Here is a 17,457-nt window from a genome sequence, read left to right on the forward strand (position 1 = left end):
AGACCAGTTGATCTGCCGCTTCTTTTCTTTCTCCTATGTCCCCCCCTCCCTTGTGGAGGGGGTCCGGTCCGATGACCATGGATGAAGTACTGACTGTCCAGAGTCGAGACCCAGGATGGACCGCTCGTCGGGACCAAGGATGGACCGCTCGCCTGTATCGGTTGGGGACATCTCTACGCTGCTGATACGCTTGAGATGGTTTCCTGTGGACGGGACTCTCACTGCTGTCTTGGAGCCACTATGGATTGAACTTTCACAGTATCATGTTAGACCCGCTCGACATCCATTGCTTTCGGTCCCCTAGAGGGGGCGGGTTGCCCACATCTGAGGTCCTCTCCAAGGTTTCTCATAGTCAGCATTGTCACTGGCGTCCCACTGGATGTGAATTCTCCCTGCCCACTGGGTGTGAGTTTTCCTTGCCCTTTTGTGGGTTCTTCCGAGGATGTTGTAGTCGTAATGATTTGTGCAGTCCTTTGAGACATTTGTGATTTGGGGCTATATAAATAAACATTGATTGATTGATAAACCTCAAAGACACTGCCTTTGTGTGCCGGCCCTGTCACATGATATCTATGGCTTTTCACACACACAAGTGAATACCACGCATACTTGGTCAACAGCCATACAGGTCACACTAAGGATGGCCATACAAAAAACTTTAACACTGTTACAAATATGCGCCACACTGTGAACCCACACTTCTAGCCTCTTTGTAGCATGTTCCAAGCACAAGGAGCTGCATAGACAAAAGTTATTTTTCCCCCAGCTCAGTGCGAGCAAAAGGGACAGAGAGCAACAGCTGATCGTTGGATCTCAGTTCATAAGAGTCTGTACTTCTCGGTTTAATCAATGCACATATGTAAGAGGGCAATAGTCCCAGAAGAGTCTTGTAAATAAGAGCATACCAGTGACACTGTCTCCGAGTGGACACAGAAGGCCATCCCACCCGAGAGTACAAGGTGGTGGGTCACGGCTCTACAGTTTGTGATGAACCTCGAAGAAGCAAGGTAAACAGAGTCGACCATCTGAAGACAGGAACTAGTAGCATTCGTATAAAAACGGTCACCATAATCTAGCTCAAAAGAAAATGTGACACTTTTTTTACACCAAAAAAACCCCATTGCTAATTACGGAAGAAAAAAAAACAGTTGAAGTTTTAATTTCTTCACCAGTTAATCAATAAAAAGTTGAACAATGAGGGAATCATTAATTGAAACACCAATGTATTTATATTTATGCACCACTTATAAGGTATTCCCTTCAGGAGTGGACACTACTGGGGGAATTTGAGGCACCTCCTTATGATTGGAAAACAACATAAGTTTTTTCTTGTCAGCACTGAGAACCAGTTTTAGATAAACACGTAAATGCTGCGAAGCAACAACAACTTTTTGTAGGGAATTAACAGCCTGATCAAGAGATGATACAAACCAATAAATAATTGTATCGTCAGCATAAAAATGCATATTAGCATCAGAGTAATTATAGGCTTGTGCAACTATTATTAAACAATTTGTCCAAGTGGATGCTGCTTACATGTACGTGCGCTCTAACGCCCAGAAATGAGGGTAATCAAATAAATCGTTCTTGAATAGACATCTTTTCTTACTCTTTCCATCACAACACTGCAGTGAATTAATGTGTCTGGAATGATCCAAATGCAAGAAAGTGCACATTGCAAAAATTGTTTTCATATTGGAGATATTTCTATAGTTAGAGATGTCCGATAATATCGGACTGCCGATATCATCGGCCGAGAAATGCTTTAAAATGTAATATCAGAAGTTATCAGTATTGGTTTCAAAAAGTAAAATTTTAGACTTTTTAAAATGCTGCTTTACGGAATGGTACATGGACATAGAGAGAAGTACAAAGCGCCAATAAACCTTAAAGGCACTGCCTTTGCATTCAGGCCCAATCACATAATATACAAGGCTTTTCACACACACCAATGAATGCAACGCATACTTGGTCAACAGCCATACAGGTCACACTGAGGGTGACGGTGTAAACAATCTGTTGTATGTATACGCCACACTGTGAACCCACACCAAACAAGAATGACAAACCCATTTCGGGAGAACATCCGCACCGTAACGCAACATAAACACAACAGAACAAATACCCAGATTACCTTGCAGAACTAACTATTCCGGGACGCTACAATATACACCCCCTAGCTAAGGGGATAGCCAAGGAAATAGAAACACAAAATTAACAGAAAAGTCGAGAGGCAATGAGTTTTGAGAGGTAGGTGATCATAAACGCTGGCTTCAATTGGCTTAGCATGTGACAAGTTGTTGCAAGGCTTTTGGCATCGGAAACTATTTGTATTTTACAGATGTTTTTCAATGATCACTGAAATACGGGAGAATGTGCGTCTCTCTTCAGCTCAATATGGGAAGCATATTTTTGTTTTTACATGAGGGACAAGTCCAGAGAAATAATTCAAGGCACAATTAGCAACCAGTCCAGGATCGCTTGATTCAGGATGAGCAGGAGAGAAAATCAAGGCATTGCTGAAAACATTTTAACAGCGTACACACTATATACTGTAATAGCAAGCTAGGGTTTAAAAGGTAGAGTACTTACTGTAGGTTGCATAACATATTGTTGATGAGGCATCCATGATGTGCTCTGGACCTAGTAAAAAAAAACAAAAAAAACAAGGTCAAATCACGGCATAATTCCTTCTAAGTATTTTCCATTCACAAATAATAGATTTGGTCTATAATGCCAAAAAGACTCAACTGTCACAAGTGGTTGGTGAAGAACCCCAAGATACAGAGAAGGCAGGCTTGGTGCAGGAAAATATAATTTAATGTCCACAATAAAGAAAAAACAAACAAACCAGGAACTAGGAAAAGGAACCAGAAAACAGAAACACTGGAAATAGCTAACGGCTAACAGGATCTGGCTAACAGGAAAACCCAAAGCTAGGAGACAGCAAACTACAAATAGATATCAGGAACAGCTTACCGCTATGACGACAGCGACAAGGACAAGTAGTAACAATAGGTAGTGATGACATCGACAGGTAGTAGCTACAACGACAACGGCAAGTGGTAATGACAATACTCCAGCGCAGCCTGGATGGCACAGCAGGTTTGAATAGCACCTGGCTGATTGACACCAGGTCTGGCCAGGTGCCAATCAGCCGCAGCTGAGGGGGAACAGCGCTCAGTAAGACAAGCAGGAAACAACCAAAATGAAAGCGTTGACAGGAAATAAAGACACACAGAGGAAAAACTAAAACATAACCAAAATGTCAGGGACAAGCCTGACATCAGCTTCCAATTGTACAATTAACCATTGATAGATTTCTAACGAGGGTGATTAAATCTTAACAAATGTTGTGTTGGCAAAGCCTCCCTCCAATGTATCCTAAAATCTTATGCACCACAATAGACTGTTCTTGCTTTGGCATGTCCCCACTCTTTAAGGATAAATACTTGGCATCCTGCACCATCCTCTCAGACTACAGCTTTCCTATTTACATCTGTGAGCGTGAACTAATGAAACATGCTCGGACGAGAGGCAAAACTGTTAGGAACTCGCAAGATGCAGGAACCAGGAGAACGGAGCTTTTAATTGACTCAAAAGAGAAAGTGAAGCAGTCGTGCATAACAAGTCCAAACCCAAATCAATCTTCGAGCACAGAGGAGTGCTCGAGACAGGCATAAATAGAAACATGCTGATTGAACCACATTGCTCAGCGGTACAAACAGGAAATGGAAACTGATGCGAAGTAAGTACAAACCCTGTTTCCATTTGAGTTGGGAAATTGTGTTAGATGTAAATATAAACGGAACACAATGATTTGCAAATTATTTTCAACTCATATTCAGTTGAATATGCTACAAAGACAACATATTTGATGTTCAAACTGATAAACATTTTTGTTTTTGCAAATATTAATTTACTTTAGAATTTGATGCCAGCAACACGTGACAAAGAAGTTGGGAAAGGTGGCAATAAATACTGATGAAGGTGAGGAATGCTCATCAAACACTTATTTGGAACTTGCCACAGGTGTGCAGGGGAATTGGGAATAGGTGGGTGCCATGATTGGGTATAAAAACAGCTTCCCAAAAAATGCTCAGTCTTTCAAAAGAAAGAATAGGGCGAGGTACACCCCTTTGTCCACAACTGCGTGAGCAAATAGTCAAACAGTTTAAGAACGTTTCTCAAAGTGCAATTGCAAGAAATTTAGGGATTTCAACATCTATGGTCCATAATATCATCAAAATGTTCAGAGAATCTGCAGAAATCACTCCACGTAAGCGGCATGGCCGGAAACCAACATTGAATGACCGTGACCTTCGATCCCACTGTATCAAAAACTACACATCAATCTCTAAAGGATATTACCACATGGGCTAGGGAACACTTCAGAAAACCAGTCACTAAATACAGTTTGTCGCTACATCTGTAAGTGCAAGTTAAACCTCTTCTATGCAAAGCGAAAGCCATTTATCAACAACATCCAGAAACGCCGCCGGCTTCTCTGGGCCCGAGATCATCTAATATGGACAAATGCAAAGTGGAAAAGTGTTCTGTGGACTGAGGAGTCCACATTTCAAATTGTTTTTGGAAATATTCGACATTGTGTCATCCGGACCAAAGGGGAAGCGAACTCATGTGGAAAACGGGGTTTGTACAAAACAAGGAAACAAACAGAAACGAAGTGACAGATCGTCACAAAAACGTATTTAAATAACAATCCAAACAGTACAGTTTGGATTGATTCAATGCTCTGAGACTACAATAATCTGGATCAATCAATCAAAGTTTTCCAAGAAGTTCCAGTTAAAGCCAGATTTTTGTTAGTGTTGGGGTTCCCACTTTCTCAGCATTGCTACGCAACCTTATGCATAAGTTTATGTGTGAGATCAGTCTGAAAATGACAAAACCACTGTGATAACGAACCCTTGCCGCAGTTCGGTTAGTTATTCATCTGGACTGTGGAACCATTGGCACACTTGTTTGTATGTCAGAAACTGACATTTGGGCTTTATGTTTCATTATTTAGTTTTTAATGTTTTGTATTGTGTTTTTATATGTTTAATGGATCTTAAGGTCTGCAATAAAGATGATGATGATGATGACGATGGAAGTTTATTTATATAGCTCTTAATCGCAAACGTCTCGAAGGGCTGAATTGAATTAGATGAAGTAGAATATTCACCGAACTACCTCATTTTATGAACAGTACTGTGCGGAGACTCCATAAAATTGATCATGTTTTTATTATAATAATGGATTCCAAATTAATGGTGCTGGTTGTCTCAGAGGACAGACAATTTAGACCCCATAAATCCTATGATTTACCATTCAAAGGTAAGCCAAGTCACCAACATGGCGAAGGCTGACAGTCAAGTTGATTGTGCGGAGCCGAGGAACAAATCAAGCTTTTAGATTTGCTGGAGAGAAGAATTTGACAGCTTGTAGCAGACAAACGCACAGGCTGGCTGCTAATCCCGCTAAAATGATTTGATTAAATAAAGACAAACTCGGAATAATCTGCGTTAAGAGCAATAAATCCTCTGAGCCAACCCAAACTCGGGAATCGGACGCGCAACTAAACAAACACGACGCACTATGAAATTAAGCCATATCTATTTGTTTTTCTACAGGCAATGTTTGCATTCTCCAACTGAAGCAGAGACACACAATGAAAGAGTTTATCCTAAAATTGCAATCTGATGAAAGTAATACTTCCCCAGAATGAAAAGATTACATAGTGAAATGAGTTGCATAAATATTAGAGTAATAGATTTAAACAATACAGCCCAGACATTATATGACAAATACTACTGAAAAGAATAAATACTAGGGATGTCCTGATTAACATTTTTGGCTTCTGATCCAGATTCGATTCAGATTTGATCCGATTTTGAGTCCCGATCCCGTATTCTGACAATAGATTATAGAAGTGAAAATATTTTACAGCAAGTAAACAAAATAACACATTTTTTTTAACAGCTTACCTTATTGAATGTGGAAATTGCTAGTATTGATGTAAATAATAGGATACTTTAAATTTGTGGTATTGAAAGCTACATACATTTTTTTTAACAAAAAGAAAAAGTCTATTTCCTACTAACTAAACAAAACAAAACTACTATTGGTTTCCATTGATGTCATTTGGGTTTTGCCCTCAAAGTCTTCCTGTATCCAGAGACTTACTTCCTGAGTTTGTAAGCAACAAATAAAATGACCACAAGCATGATTTTGTAATAATAACAAGAAATACAAAAAAAGATCAATCAAATCACTCTAATATTGTTATCGGCCGTGCTGAGTCAGCTTCCTAATGACCTCGTGGTGCAGATGGCTCCTGTGATAGTTTTTACTCACCTGGCTCCTCTGTACTCAGCCATGCATTTATTTGTTTGTATGTGTTCGTCATCGGGGTTTTGTTTTTATGTATGAAAATCACTTTTTAAATGAAGTCAGACTGATTGATTTATATACCGATATTATGATATGTATCAATAGTGTTGACATCCTGATTGATCATCCCTATGTTCTTCCCTACTTTGAAGTATGCTTAGCCATTACTTTTCCTCTTGTCCTCCAGCTAAAATAATACTTGGAAAAAAATATATATTTTCTGCCATGGTGGTGAGAATTAGTTCTTAAAAAGCGGCTTTGCATTGTGGATAGACGCGTTCTTTGCAGCTTGCGCTCAAATACGAGCCGAGGTTTTGGCAAGACACGTACGCTACTGGAATTCTTGCAACTCCTTCATTTGTGAAATAGCGTTGTCCCAATACCCAAATTCTAGTACCGGTAACAGTAACAAAATGTATTTCGATACTTTTTTAAATAAGGGTCACCACAAAAAAAAATACATTATTGGGGTTATTTTAACAAACAAAATTACGGTACATTAAACATATGTTTCTTATTGCAATCGAAGAACAATTTTGTCCTTAAATAAAATAGTGAACATACCAGACAACATGTCCTTAGTAGTAAATGTCAGAATAATTGTATCTAAGTTATCACAAAACTTTGTTTTTCAATGAGTTCCCGGCGAGAGGACAAAAGCTGTCTTTGATCTTACCAAGCAGAAAGCTTGTAAAACTCCACTGTGTAGAATGGGAAGTGACACGAGGGTGTCGGTTTCTTTGATGTATTGTAATCCACAGGAAGATTTTGTCTTGACCCAAGAACTACAAAGCGGAGAGGAGGCAGGGCCTGACCCCCCTCCAGGCACCTTTTCTTTGAACTGTTTTGTGACTGAGGGCAACAGCTGTTTTACAACCTTTTCTTTGAACTGTTTTGTAACTGTTTACGACTCCGCTCCCTTAGAAACAGCTGTTGCCATGTAATCAGAGAAAGTCCAAAAAAAAGAGGAGGCGTGTAATCTTTCATCATAGCGTGGTGGAACATTGTACAAGGGTACAGGTGTACATGCTTTCCTCATTGAGCCAAATTTAATTCTGTCTCTGTTAAATTCCTTGCTTATTGTCTTGTTTAATAGATGTCATCAGTGCTTGAACCTGACAGTAAGTAAGCAAACAAAGGCTCCTAATTTGTCTGCTGGTGTATGTAGTAGCATATTGTGTCATTTACCATTCTATTTTGTCAAAATTATGAGGGACAAGCTGTAAAAAAGGATTATTAATCTACTTGCTCATTTACATCAGGCTATTTTCCTTTTCTATATGTTCTATCTACAATTCTGTTAAAATGCAATCATCACGTATTCTTCAGTTTTTTGATACTTTACATTAGTTTTGGATGATACCACACATTTAGATATCGATCCGATACCAAATCGTCACAGGATCATATGTTGGTCATATTCAAAGTCCTCATGTGTTTAAAGAAGTATTTCCTGAGTTTATAAACATAATAGGATTTTTTTTAAATAGAAAAGATTTGGTGACAATAAAAAATATCGATGTAATCATCGTAGTATCAACTCAATACAATATTGTACTTGGTATCATTACAGTGGATGTCAGATGTAGATCCACCCATGGCGTTTGTTTACATTCAGGGGTGCTAGCTTGCTGTTAGCGGTGCGCTATTGTATCCTCATACGGTGTGTAGAGAAGCATGTTTAGCTATTACTCGTCCTGTGGGAATGATACTTGTAAGAAACGTACTTTATTTGTCGCCATGGAGACAAGGATTAGCGATTTAGAAGTAGCTAAAACACTGCAGACTGCGGATGGACGTTAGCCGCTAGCTAGCTAGCCATGTCTTAAAGCACCTCTTCCTGAGGGCGTTTCAGTGTTATAATTTCACCTTTATCGTTAGTTTTTAAGCCAAAATACGTCCGTTCTCCGTTTTCTGTTTAAACACTGTGTCCGCTTGTAAGTACTCCGTGATTATGTGCTGCCAAACATGCTCCTCTGCTTGCAAAACCAGCAATGTCATGTCGTGCCCGGGGACCGGTGCTTTTTAAACAGAGTATAGTGACGTTTTTGATTCATTAGTAGTTCGCTATATTATACCAGTACCAGTATACCGTGCAACCCTAGTTTTACACGCAATCCGTAAATGTAATTGTCTCTCTGAACTTCTTTGGCGATTTATCAGCAGAATCAATGAATCACAATTGTCCGCATTGTTAGCTGCCTCGTACTAGCAGTTTTTCACCATTTACAACGCACATATAAGGGGAAGACATGCATGTTCTTGTCTAACAGAGATTCTGGATGATGGGCCAAATACTCAAAAAGTGCAGTTTACTTTTAAGTCTCTGGGCAAAGTGACGAGTAAATATGCAAGGTAATTTGTGTTTCACTTATGTCGACAACCCCTTATGTCGATGTGAGTCAGCCTGTCTGATGGGTGTCGACTTGAACTGGTTCCACTGAATTATGCATCACGCAGAAAACCATACACAATGCAGGCATGCAAGCAGGGATGTTTATTGTTATGATTGCTCATCCATGTTCTGGTTCTGGGTGCCTTTTAATCGGGTAAGTCGCAAAACGGGCGCGGTAACCTTCAGCGAGACGTCACCCAAATGCTCCCTTCTCTCCATCCGTCCCTCCCTTTGTTCTACCTATCCTTCATCCCCGTCCGTGTGTTGCGTCCAGCCTGGCCTGTGTCTGCATACCAAGTGGCACTAATGCTAAGCGACGGTGTCGTGACTGTAGATGGCGGACTGGTAACTTCGCTCCGTGTTCAGAGTCCGTGATGATTGTTGTGCGGGATGTGAGCGGACAGAAAACCGAACACCCCTGACATCACACACAATTTTCACTTTCCCAGTTTGGTTCTGTTTCATTCATGGGCACCAATCCCAATGCCGAGCACCCACATGGGATTGATGGTAACTTTCAATTTTTAACATCGTTTTTGAAAGTTTAATCTTGTTTGGTCTGATTTGCAGTATACTGTAAATAAGCCTTTAATTATTAACAATGTCTAACCTTAATTTCATTGTGCCCGATAATGAACTAATATAACAATTATGTTGACTTGGACCTCACAGCCTATAAGTGAATGAAGGCATACTTACTCAACTGCAATACATGTCACACTAAGGGTGGCAGTATGAACAATGCCAACACTGTCATAAACATGTGCCATATAGTGAAACCACACTAAACAACAACGACAAACACATTTTGGAAGAATATTTGCGCCTCAACACAACATAAGCACTACAGAACAGATTCCCAGAATTCTCTGCAGCACCAACTCTTCCGAAACACTACAACATAAAGAAACGCCACCTTACATCCATTGTAATGAAACCACGTACAATAGCGTATCACATCGATATGATTACATCGATATTTTTTAACATCACAGCATTTTCTTTCGTTTTTTTTAAAAATTTATATTATGAGTATAAACTCGGAAAATATGTCCGTGGACACATGAGGGCTTTGAATATGACCAATGTATGATCCAGTATCTACCCAAATGTGTGGTATCATGTAAAACTAAAGTAAAGTATCAAACAACAGAAGGATAAGTGATTATTACATTTTTTAACAGAAGTGTAGATACAATATGTTGAAACAGAATGTAAGCAGATGTTAATAGTAAATGAACAAGTAAATTAATAGTTAATTTTCTACCACTTGTCTTAAAGGCCTACTGAAAACCAATACTACCCACCACGCAGTCTGATAGTTTATATATCGATGATGAAATATTAACATTGCAACACATGCCAATACGGTCTTTTTAGTTTACTAAATTACAATTTGAAATTTCCCGGGAGTTTCGTCTTGAAAACGTCATGTAATGATAGATAGATAGATAGATAGATAGATAGTACTTTATTTATTCCGTCAGGAGAGTTCCTTCAGGAAAATTAAAATTTTCAGCATTTCGTGTTCGGATGACGTGTTCGCAAGACGTCCCGGGTTTTAAGGAAATATGAGCGCTGCACACACACACAGCTAAAAGTCGTCTGCTTTAACGGCATAATTACACAGTATTTTAGACATCTGTGTTGCTGAATCTTTTGCAATTTGTTCAATTAATATTGGAGAAGTCACAGTAGAAAGATGGAGTTGGGAAGCTTTAGCCTTTAGCCACACAAACACACGGTGATTCCTTGTTTAAAATTCCTGGAGGTGAAACTTTCCTATGGATCAGAGCGCGGTCAAGCAGACATGGATCCCTACCAAATGTCAACCAGCAGGTTTCGGTGAGAAAATTGTGGTTAAAAAGTCAGTTCTTACCGGAGAAAAGCTGAGCTTGTGCCATCCATAGCTGCCGCCGACTCCCCTAAAACAATGCGCGTCAAGACACCCGTGGAGACACCCTTCCGACTATCAGGTACTATTTAACTCACTAACTAGCAACACAATAGAAAGATAAGGGATTTCCAAGAATTATCCTAGTAAATGTGTCTAAAAACATCGGAATCCGTACCAATGCAAATCACGTTTTTTTTTAACTCTTTTTTTTTTTTTATCATTTTTTTTTTCTAGTCCGTAGTTATCAATATCCTCAAACACGAATCTTTCATCTTCGGTCAAATTAATGGGGAAATTGTCGTTTTCTCGGTCCGAGTACCACTTTTTGTTGGAGGCTCCCATTAAAAACAATGTGAATATGTGAGGAGCCATCAACGGGTGACGTCATCATCTGCGACTTCCAGTAGAGGCAGGGCTTTTCTCTTAGCACCGAAAGTTGCGAACTTCATCGTGGATGTTCTCTACTAAATCCTTTCAGCAAAAATATGGCAATACCGCGAAATGATCAAGTATGACACATAGAATGGACCTGCTATCCCCGTTCAAAAAAGAAAATCTCATTTCAGTAAGCCTTTAAATAATTCTGAAAAAAAAAAAAATAAATAACACGTTATTGCGTCCTTTAACGGACAAATTAGGCGCCTTTGTTTGCTTACTTACTAATAAAAGACAAGTTGTCTTGTATGTTGACTATTTTATTTAAGGACAAAATTGCAATAAGAAACATATGTTTATGGTACCCGAAGATTTTTTTGTTAAAGCAAAGCCAATAACGAAATTTTTTGTGGTTCCCTTTATTTAGAAAAATACCGAAAATTACCAAAATACTTTTGGTATCGGTACTGGTACCAAAATATTGGTGTTGGGACAACACTAATACACATACACCGAGCACCCACTGGCAGAAATGTGGATCGGCGCGTATGGTTTCAATGACAACTGTGGGTATTAAGGAATTTTACTCTGGAAGTGTTAGCCATTGTATTGCCTTAAAATAAATAAAAAGATTGCATACAACTGCAGATTACAGAAATAGTCCTAAAACTGGTTAGGAGGATTTTTTGCATGGGTTATTTTCTCTCTTTTAATCCTTTACAGCCTTTCCAATCTTTTTTTTTTTTTTTTTGTCACTTGTTTTTTAGATGCCTGTTGTGCTTTGAGCCGGTGAAACAGATGTCACCGTGCACAGCTGGAGCGTTCGAGAAAATGATCAGAGAAAGCACAGAAAACCTCATGCCGTTTTTGCAGCCTGGGCCCGTCTGGTCCGTAATCGCCAATATCCATGTAAAACCCCGTAATTTCACGTAGCGGCGAATAACGCAGCCACTTCCCACAATGCAGTGTATTATGGCCCACCTGATATGTGGAAACTGGGGAAGCAGCGATGAAGGGCGTGATGGAGGTTTGTGCGATCATGCGGTTGGTGGCGATGCTGTAAGGCGAGGAGTAGAACCTGAGAAGGGTGAAAGAAGGAGGTCAAGAGAAGTGGATAAACAGAGAAGAAACAGTACTGCTTGACTACTTGGCAGTCTGCTATACACTGATAACAATTGTATTGCAAAAACAGAAAAAAAAAAAAAAAGGTCACAACAAGACACGCTAAAAAACGCTTTACAATGGAGATGAACAAGGGTCGGTATCAGTGGTGGTAGCTGGTTGTGTCCTGGGCATGACATTAAAGTTGTTGAAGGATGCTGATATGTTTAAGAGTTTTTCCTTTTTACATAGCCATGTTGAGAGTAGCTAGTACATTTCCTTTGTGTATTCTACCTGTGATGTAACATTATTCGGTATTAAGAAGGGACCTTTATTTTGAAGGCGAGATGCTCCTTCCTCTGGTTTCCGGAAGTCTGCGCATGACAGTCTGACGCTCACTTGTTTACACACGAGACGTATTTACGTGTTTCAGCGCTCAAAGTTTGTTGTTTCTTCCCACGAAGTGCCTTGGAAACATTGTCTGTAAGTCTTGTGTCTGTTTTATGAGTAACATGAAGACGTTGTGTGTGCGTGTAAATGTATAAAAATAGTACTGTGTGAAGATAGCTTGTTCTCCTGTTTTAGCTTGTTGCTACTTAGCATTTAGCTTCTTTGCTCGCTAGCTCACTCCTCTAAAGGAGGCTGCAATGTTTGTGTCTCTCCTCTTCAGTATATAATGTATATTATCCTGTGTTGTTTACAAGCATTCCATATGTAAATCTCATTCATGTGTGGCTTTGAGTGTTAGGACTATTTACATACATTTATGAGCACTGTTTACATGCTATTGAATGGGCTGTGTGTGTGTATGTGTGAAAACATCCATCCATCCATTTTCTACCGCTTATTCCCTTTCGGGGTCACGGGGGGCGCTGGCACCTATCTCAGCTACAGTCGGGCGGAAGGCGGGGTACACCCTGGACAAGTCGCCACCTCCTCGCAGGGCCAACACAGATAGACAGACAACATTCACACTCACATTCACACACTAGGGCCAATTTTTTTAGTGTTGCCAATCAACCTATCCCCAGGTGCATGTCTTTGGAGGTGGGAGGAAGCCGGAGTACCCGGAGGGAACCCACGCATTCACGGGGAGAACATGCAAACTCCACACAGAAAGATCCCGAGCCTGGATTTGAACCCAGGACTGCAGGACCTTCGTATTGTGAGGCAGACGCACTAACCCCTCTGCCACCGTGAAACATGTTTGGACATGTTGTTAGTAGTGTTTATTTGACATATATTTTGTGTCTCTTTATACAGTTTTACAAAAGAGAAAACCAAAACAAAACAAATCAATACAAGGGAAAGAGAAAACAAAGAAAGAAATTACCAATTAGACAAGAAGAAAGGAAATGTACATTCTCTGTGAAAATCACTAAAGCTTCTTAAAGATAAAAGGCCTGGGCTCTTTCTTCCATTTCTTTGGGATATTCATGTTAACTATCTGTCAACTTGTTTACGTCACAGACACAGACACGTAGGACGGAATACTACCAGTCTCTCGTTGTCTTCAGATCCCAGGTTAGTGTCGTAAACCATCGGAATGTGAAGCAAACCCCCACTCTTTCTCACCTTATGGTGTTGAGGAGGCGGAGGAGGGCTTTCTTTTCTGTGAAAAGAGTGTGTTTTTCCCTTGGAACACCAAATCAACTAGAGCCGCCGATATGAATGTATCGGTTAAGTTGACCTCCTAAAGCTTGAAAATATTCCAATTATGTCTCGATGGTCCTTCTTACTTAGCATATAGAACCTGGGATTGACCAGTAACTTCGATTCCCTTGGAGGAAGAACTGGTCCAACGCAACAAAGTGCATCCGGCGGTGGAGGCTCCTCTATGGAGTCTTGGGGCACTAGGAGGTTAACCCCTTTACTACTGTTATCCCAGGTAGCCCTTGGCAAAGGCTTACTACCTGACTGCCCCTGAGCCAGGGATACGGTGAAGACCTCAACGGCGGATGTACAGTAAGAACTACCACAACCGGTGACAGAAGAAGGCACCCCCACATCCATGTGGGCCCAGTTATGGGGAAATAACAACCCAAGACCTCAACAGTGCAACAGGCGGAGGATGATTGCTAACCCTATGGAGTGTCACAACGGCTGCGATGGCGGATGAAGGCAGAAAAGGATCTCCAGTCGTCTTGGACTCAATGCCACTGGACCCTGATCCGGATTTGCCAAGGATCGTGTGGTGACTGTCTATGAAACCAGTCTCCCTACGTTAAACAAAGTCACGCACAGGCATCCTCCATAAAGGGATACCCCCTCTACCAGGAGGACCGTCATACTCGCTTCGAGTGACCGCCATTGATGATGATGATGATGGGTAGCTGGTTTTGCAGAATATGTGTCATGCAATGGAAAAGACTTCCCGCAAGATCACTTTTAAACCAAGACTGAGCTGTAACGGGTTTTTTATAAATTATATTATTTTTGTCCATAGTTCATTTTGACAAAGTGTTTGGTTCCCCCTAAATCCCATGTGTCAAAGTCTAGGCCCGCAGAGCCATGTCATTTTTTTTTTGCCTTTAACAATGGATGGCACTTTCGTGACTCTGCGGTGCTTTTTTGTGAAATTCTGGATCTGCTTCCCGGGAACCTTTTGGCCAAGGAGAGAAGCTGCTGGGTCTCTGCCACACCAGAGTTTGTTTGGAAAGACTGGAGGAGATGCAGATGAGGAGACAGGGCTACGGAGCTGGCGCTGAGCACCGGGACGGACAAGCTTCACAGTGTCTTGGATGAATGAGCAGGAATCTGACACCTCAGTCTCCTTGGACGCATCCTTGCTCATCCATGCGAACTGGACACTGGCCGAGAGTTGGTGGGCGGCCGAGGGTGAAGTCGGCTCTCTTGGTTGCTTTGCTGGGTCTGCTCCTGTCTCCGGCCATGCTCCCACCAAGCAGTCAATGGCGTCAAACACCGCAGGTGCCACCATAGTGCATATGGTTTTTTGCTTTTTGTTGTTGTTTTACCTGTGTGGCTGTGTGAAGAAGTGGCTGGTTGCATCACCTCTGCTCTTTTAATGTCTTTAATGTCCTTTGATGTTTCCCTCTTATACACATGGTCATCTGTGCAATGGCTATGAGTTTTTTTCCCTCGACCTCAGTCTGGACCCCCTCTCCAGGGGCCCAGGCTTGGATTGAATTTTTTTTTTTTGTGTAACCCTCACCCCTCCCCAGCGTTTACCTGTTTCTCAACTTTTTTGTAAGGGCCACCGGAAGTTGGCAGACCTGTCAGCGATCTTGTTCTGTCTCCCTGTAATATTTGTCTGCTCTTGAATGGCTTTGTGCTGAAAATCTTAATTTCCCCTCGGGGATTATTAAAGTATGTCTGATTCTGATTCTGAACTATTATTTATGGCTCCCGGGATTATATTGGCTGAATGGGTCAAAACACGTTGAGGCCCTCTACAAGGGACAGAGCTGCCTCTACTTCCTCAGGAGGCTAGGATCCTTCAACGTCTGTACAAAGATGTTGAAGATGTTGTACGAGTCGGTGGTGGCGGGCACCTTCTTGTATGCCGTGGCTTGCTGGGGCAGCGGGCTGAGAGCGAGGGACACAAACAGACTGGACAAGTTGTTAGAGAAGGCCAGTAACGTAGTGGGAGTGGAGCTAGACTCTCTGGTGGTGAGAATGAGCATGTTCAGTGGAAGGCTCAGACTCCCAAAATGTAACACGGAACGACACAGGAGGTCCTTCATACCGACAGCCATCAGACTGTATAATGCATATGTTCCTTCTTGACTGCACTTAAATGTAGAATAGATGTAGAATATATTTATATTATTGATATATTATATATTTTATATATAATATATGTTATATATTATTTATTATTATTATTGTTTATTGTGAGCGAACTGTGGTGCTGAATTTCCCCAAGGGATCAATAAAGTACTTTCTATTCTATTCTAATATTTGGTTACATGTCCCTTGGCAAGTTTCACTGCTATAAGGCGCTTTCGGGAGCCATCCACACGCTTGTGGTTAAATTTTTGACCACTCCTCTTGACAAAATTGGTGCAGTTCAACTAAATGTGTTTGTTTTCTGACATGGACTTGTTTCTTGAGCATTGTCCACACGTTTAAGTCAGGACTTTGGGAAGGCCATTCTAAAACCTTAATTTTAGCCTGATTTAGCCATTCCTTGACCACTTTTGACGTGTGTTTGGGGTCATTGTCCTATTGAAACACCCAACTGCGTCCAAGATCCAACCTCCGGGCTGATAATTTTAGGTTGTCCTGAAGAATTTGGAGGTAATCCTCCTTGTTCATTGTCCCATTTACTCTATGTAAAGCACCAGTTCCAAAGCATACATTAAAAGTGGTAAAGGAATTGCTAAATGAGGCTAGAACTAAGGTTTTAGAATGGCCTTCTCAAAGTCCTGACTTAAACATGTGTACAATGCTGAAGAAACAAGTTCATATCACAAAACCAACACATTTAGCGGAATTGCACTGATTTTGTCAAGAGGAGTGGTCAAAAATTCAACCAGAAGCTTGCCAGAAGCTTGTGGATGGCTACCAAAAGTGCCTTATTGCAGTGACACTTGCCAAGGGACATGTAAGCAAATATTAACATTGCTGTATGTATACTTTTGACCCAGCAGATTTGGTCACTGTGGAAAGGCGGAGCCGGCCGTCCGACAGCGAGGCTGGGCACACTGTAGCCCAGCCCAAGATGGCGACGAGGAGGCATGGCCAGCAGTCTGACAGCAAGGCAGGGCATGCCGGCACATGGCAGAAAAGAGGCGTGGACGGCGAACGAGCGGCGAGGCGGGGCGCTCCGGGAGCGATGCCGCAATCAAGATCAGGTGCGTGGATCGCGCACCTGGGGGAAATTTGAGTAATCCTCTCGCACTGTATAAAAGGGCGACAGCCGGCAAAGTCAGGGAGAGAGGAGGAGGGACGAGAAGGAACCAGAGGGAAGGTGACACTGAGAGAAAGAGACTGAGAGAGCGAGAGAGGCGACAACGCCCGAACTAGAAAGGCAAGCGGAAGAGCGAGCGTCAGACGGAGCAGCTGAAAAGCAGTCTTTATTGATAAATAAAGAAGTCTAAATGTGCCGCCCTTATGTCCTTCCTGGACGGTCCTTGGAACCCGTACGACGGCTTGAGAAGTCTGTCACAGTCACATTTTCAGTAGACCTATAATGAATTCATAAAAGAACCCAACTAGATGAATGTTTTTTGTGACGATCAGGTATGTGCTCCAATCACTCTATCACAATAAATAAGAGTTGTAAAAATATTGGAAACTGAAGACAGCCATGACATTATGTTCTTTACAA

At 41.3% G+C, this 17,457-nt stretch overlaps 1 protein-coding gene across 3 annotated transcripts in view; it reads right to left on the reverse strand.

Moving 5' to 3' along the window:
* Positions 1 to 17,457, reverse strand: part of rbms3 (RNA binding motif, single stranded interacting protein) — an 807,584-nt gene that overhangs the window by 139,080 nt on the left and 651,047 nt on the right. For all 3 annotated transcript variants that reach the window (XR_009803506.1, XM_061882138.1, XM_061882137.1), the window contains exons 9-10: positions 12,045 to 12,141; positions 2,593 to 2,643 (exon numbers count right to left, since the gene is read on the reverse strand). Coding sequence is in view for 2 of the 3 variants with exons in the window: in XM_061882138.1 (XP_061738122.1) it covers positions 2,593 to 2,643; positions 12,045 to 12,141 (148 nt within the window). In the remaining variant the exon portion in view is untranslated. The remainder of the gene's footprint in view (positions 1 to 2,592; positions 2,644 to 12,044; positions 12,142 to 17,457) is intronic.

The sequence above is a fragment of the Nerophis ophidion genome, linkage group LG21, assembly GCF_033978795.1.
Source record: "Nerophis ophidion isolate RoL-2023_Sa linkage group LG21, RoL_Noph_v1.0, whole genome shotgun sequence".
NCBI classification, from domain to species: domain Eukaryota; kingdom Metazoa; phylum Chordata; class Actinopteri; order Syngnathiformes; family Syngnathidae; genus Nerophis; species Nerophis ophidion.